Here is a 5,094-nt window from a genome sequence, read left to right as displayed (position 1 = left end):
AGGGGGGCACCCGGCCTAGAGGTACCCGCTGCTGGTGCTGCAGGTGGCGGACAACCCCCACCCCTCCTCCCTCCCTCCATCCACCTTACCATCGCGACATATCCTGATCGGATGCATGGGGGACTTATATATATGCCGGTGCTAGTATGATACCACAGCACGGGCGCTTTTCGAAAAACACCGCTAGCCAGTGTGACGTGGTTGGGCAGGGAGGGGGAAGCGTGGGCTGTACCAAAGTGCTGGCAAGGCCGCGCAGCCTTGGCGACACACACGACCCAATGATAATGACCTGTGCTAATAATGAGATCTATTATTAGTTGTATTACAAGAAAAAACACAAATGTAATAAAAATAATAGGGAGGCGGGGAATGAGACACCTGAAACACATACCTGCACCTGCTGTGAAAACCGTCACGTTTTTTTTAGGATACCACGGTGACATTGTTTTTCATATGACTTCAGAATTTACCATACTTGGTCTGACTGAGTCACGTTAAAACGAATGTATGAGATCACGACGTTTGTCATTGGAGTATTTTTCATCATCCAGATAAGTGGTCGGATTTATCAAATAAATGACTAACTCTATCCAAAGGACACGTCAACATGTACATATTTGAACACACATTTACTGCACTTGAATGCACCTACAGATATACAAAGTGGATGTTGTTTTTTTGTTCAGACACTCTAATCCCTATGACAGAACTTTAAGTTCAGTCGAACCATAAACTATAAAAGTGGACTCCTTTCCACCCGGGTCGGGTACGTTGACGCCGTTTTGACGATATTTTGACAGAGACTTTCTCCTGACAGTGGACACAGTGAGAAATTAAAGTGGAATCGAAGTCGAAACGACATCGAAACGATGTAAAACTATGGTCGAATCGACGTCGAAACGAGATCGTTTAGACATGCATTTGGGATGGGGGATGCTTGAGAAGAACAAAGTAGTTCGTAAAATGCGGTAAAATGTACAATTCTTCGCAGCCCAACCGGCCCCGACTCTACGTGAGAAGGGCGAAAGGAACTGAGTGTGATAATCGTCAGAATCGCGTTGGCATCCCGTGGCTCTGAGCTGCTGACTCCACGGCTCATTTCCTCCTCGTACTATAATTGCTGACAGCAGAACTGGAGGGCGTAAAATATCCGTTGACCGCGGTTAAGGGCAGCAGGGTCCATCCGTAAATGACGAGGTATTTTACACATCTTATAAATTCATTCCAATTTCTCCCGGCGCGCGGTAGGCCTAACCTAAATTAACCAGCACCCAGCAACTCTGTAAAGACATTACGACCGTGAGCGTGAGCTATGGTATATGGTCAGTCCCCACCGGTCCCCGCTCCGAGGGAGATCGGCTGGCGCGCTCGTGTCTGGCTGTGGCGTGTCCGGCCGCCCCCGCCGCCCTCGGCGTCCCCGGCCCGAGGCGAGGCCCCGCCGATGGTCATTGCCGTGCTCTACGGGTGTGGGGCTCGGCCGGCGCTCTCACGCTCGCCAAACTCAGAGGTGCCACTCGCGTGTGACGATTAAACAACAATATAAAGAGATAAAAATATTGTTTTTCCTTTTCCTGTCCCGTTTCTCTTGTTCTTTTTGGCCAAACTCAACTTTGTGCCCATGACGGTCCATGACTGAAGGTTGACCCCCGCCCCCAGCAGCTGTTCACACACAAAGCTATCCGTTATTTCACACATATTGGCGAAGAGCGGCAGGAGGAGTGCGTCGGGTCGGTGCTACATGAGCGCCATGCAGCGCTCCGGCCCCAGCGGCGCAGCGGAGGAAGGGCGGGTCCAACACGGAGCGGGCACTCGCCCCGCCCGCTCCGCTCCGCCCCGGCCCGGTCCCTCCTATCGCCCTCGCGACTATGTTTGCTTAACTATCTCCGCCCTGCCGTGGAAAATGATGGGTTCCGGTTCCGTTCCGAACGAGTGCCCACGTACGGACAAGAAGAAGGGGGAGGACGAGACGCCACGCCGCCACCAGAACACAACATGACGCGCGCGGGCTTCGAATGACGACAGGTCGTTCACGAGAGAAAACAGAAAACACACATATGGCTCGCATGTGTGTATAATCGAATCAGATATCAACAGCAGCGTGAAGGCGGCGGGCTCCGGTCTAAGTAAGGCCGCGGCGCGGGCGCCAGGGCGGCCCGAGGGAAGTTCCGCCGGCTGTCACGTGACGAGGACCAGCCGCGACCGCAAGTGGGAAGGAGACTGACGATGACGCGCGCCCAACAGTGGCAGTGGGCCGGGCCACGCGTGCGGTGGAGTAAATCAAACAGCGGGGTATAGCTCATTCGGCTGTCGTACATGGGGGTCCAATGCGAGACTCCTCCGGGATGAATCCAGAATGACATAAAAAGGTAGAGAAGGGGTGGCTCATTTGACACCTCCAACTTAAATTACCGGTACGTAATCGTCCAGCACGCAGGTAACTTGGATAACCCCCTGACAGTGCGTTTAGGAATCATCTGCAGACCATACGTCAGTCGTTCACCGTTACGATTCGGCCAAGTTCAACCGCTCCAGCGAGCTCTCATGGCGCCTGATAGGTAGACAACATCTTACCTCCAGTGCATGCGTGTATTGCAGGGTGGCCTACCCTACCTATCGCAGGCGGCAAGCTGCCGTAATTTGTCAAGTGAATGAAGAGAAATCGGCGGAAATCGGACTGAATTTCTGGACGATCCCTTACGGTTCAGGAGAGTGGGCAAGCCTCCCGCACACGTATCCGGAAGTATGCAGTACAGTCTAGCCACGGAGGTGGACGGGGACGCGGTTAATTCGCCAGCCACCGAATACTTGATTCTAGTCAACACCATACCGAGCAAAACCAAGGCTTGACTTACCAGGAACTGGAAGGACGAGGGTCGCAGGTTGTAGAACCAGGCTGTCTTCTTGGTGGAGCTAGGCTTTGGCCACACCTCCCCCTTGGATGCATGGACGGAGGGCCCGGGCGGCACTACAGACAGACCATCAGCCTGTCCGGAGACAGTGGCCGCCAACCCCTAGTAGGAAGAACACATTTTAGAAAATGGCAATGTGACCGTGGCGCCGGTAAGGATGAAGCAGTCTGGGTGATTTTAACACGTTGAGTACCAGGGGGTCTCGTTTCACTTGCTATTGTGGCCGTACTTGTGGTCATATGTTGGACTCAACGTGTGAAAGGCTGGATATATTACATTTAGGGAAAATTTGTAACGCATTTCCGACCAAGTCCTTCGGTTTGTGGTGAATATTAACTCCTTGGAATACGTCATAACGTGAATGGGTTTGTGTTGAATTGGCCACTAACCAAGACCACGACGAGGAGGACGGCGAGCATCTCCGGCGCGCTCATCTTTGTCGGCTAGCAGCAGCTTGGAGGGAAGCCGGTGCCGACTTCGAGATGCGTCGTCACGTGCGAGCGGCGGCTGTTCGTCGGGATCCTGGCGATGCGGGGGGAAGGAGCGCGCAGGTGTCACTTTGTCACAACACGGACGGACCCGATGCAAATCACTGTGTGAGAGGACGGCGCAGGTCCTGCGCAGTGTCCATCAAGAGCGCGCCTATTTACGGCTGATAAGACGGCGCTCCCGATAAGCGGAGTCGGACGCCCACTCAAGTGGACTCCCCTTACCTGGACGGGTGGAGCGGTCGCGGGGGCGGGACGGGACGGCCGCGGGGCGCGCGACCACGCTCTTGTTGTCCCCCGCGGCACGCACGGGGCGTCGGCGTCGCCCTCGAGACGCGGCGGGCGCCTGTGTGTGTGCTCGGAGTGTGCCGGCGGCGCGTCGTCGAGCTGGTCGTGTCGGTCGTGTCGGTGCAACTGATACACGCTCAGCTGCCGCGCGCTGCCGCGCCGCCCGCAGCCCGCCGCCCGGGCCCTGCCCCGCCCCGCCCCGCCACAAGGCTGCCGTGGGCCAGCCAGGGCCGCGGGGCTCGTCTGCCGCTTGGGCTGGTCAGGCCCGCCCCGCCCCGCCCCGCCGCGTCGCGTCGCGACCTAACGGCAAGTCCACGCTGCCGCCGCTCGCACGCCGCAGCCCAGCTGACTCAGCTGAGCACCTCTGCTTTCCTGCCCCGCCGGGCTCCGCCCCGGTCAAACAGCTGCCGCAGCAACGCCGCACGCCGCGGGGTCACGCGTGGTCAGCCGCGCCGGCAGCGCCAGCCGCGCAGGCAGCCGGCGCGCGCCGCGGTGCGGTGGGGTGCCTACCTCCGGGGCGCACCGTCCTGGAGCACAACTGTTGCTCGCGCGGGCCGGGCCGGCCGGGCAGCAGGATGCTGCCGGGGGCGGCGGGGGGCGGAGCGGCGGCGGCGGGAACGGCAGCGGCGGGCGGTGCGCGCCCGGCCCGGAGCGAGATGAGGGAATGCCGCCAGTACGGCCTACCCTCCCGGCGCGCGCGGACCAGCGGGGAACAGCGTGCGCTCGGGGACCGGACTGCGCAACGCCCGCGCCCGCACCGGGGCCAGCCAGGGGGAGCCGGCCCGGCCACACGGGCGACAGACAGAGGTAAGGGGCGGCGGGCGAGTGAGCCCACGAACGCCAGCGGGGGTCCGCACAGGGACTGTAATCCGGTAGTACAGGGAAAAGCTCGGCGGCGGCACTCGAGGAGATATAATATAGCGCAGACTTCCGCTCTGAAGAAGGTTCATCAAATATTTGCGCTCGGCTCCTGTTGGCGGAGGGTCGCTCCCGGCGGGGTCGCCGGAGCGTACGCGCCCCCCGCCCCCGCCGGCGGGTGTGCACAAGGCTCTCAGGGGCCTTGTTGTCCTAGCTGGGATGTGGAAGTGGAGGTGTTGATTGATCACTTATGATCCGTATCGCCCGCTGCCGGGCTGCCCGTGGCGGGTGGTGGGCGCTGTAGGTCGGCGGTGAGAGGAGGAGAGGCTAGAAAATAAAAATTAATGACTGAAACTCTCTGAGCGGTAAAAAATGGAATTGAAGCCGTGACGTTTGTTTGAACGAAGGTGTGTGTGTGGCCGTGTAGGGGTGGGCGCGGGGACGAGGGATGGATGATGGAGCGCGGCGCGCTTCTATTTGGTCCTCCATCGCGCCGTTCTATCCGTGCCCGTCGCAGACCGGCCCCTCGCGTATGTAATCCCCCCCCCCCT

General features: G+C 58.9%; 1 protein-coding gene across 1 annotated transcript in view; it reads right to left on the bottom strand.

Annotated features, from left to right (window-relative positions):
* LOC113207947 (beta-hexosaminidase subunit beta-like) overlaps positions 1–3,827 on the bottom strand; it is a gene marked incomplete in the record, with an annotated part of 18,071 nt that extends 14,244 nt beyond the window's left edge. The window contains 3 exon segments of the mRNA XM_052269737.1: positions 2,853–3,011; positions 3,299–3,525; positions 3,623–3,827. Of these exon segments, the coding sequence (XP_052125697.1) occupies positions 2,853–3,011; positions 3,299–3,343 (204 nt within the window).
* Positions 3,828–5,094: the final 1,267 nt, after the last annotated feature.

The sequence above is a fragment of the Frankliniella occidentalis genome, unplaced genomic scaffold, assembly GCF_000697945.3.
Source record: "Frankliniella occidentalis isolate FOCC.00 unplaced genomic scaffold, Focc_3.1 Scaffold101, whole genome shotgun sequence".
Classification (NCBI taxonomy): domain Eukaryota; kingdom Metazoa; phylum Arthropoda; class Insecta; order Thysanoptera; family Thripidae; genus Frankliniella; species Frankliniella occidentalis.
The sequence above is the reverse complement of the archived record's forward strand: the minus strand, read 5'-3'. Positions and strand labels throughout refer to the sequence as shown.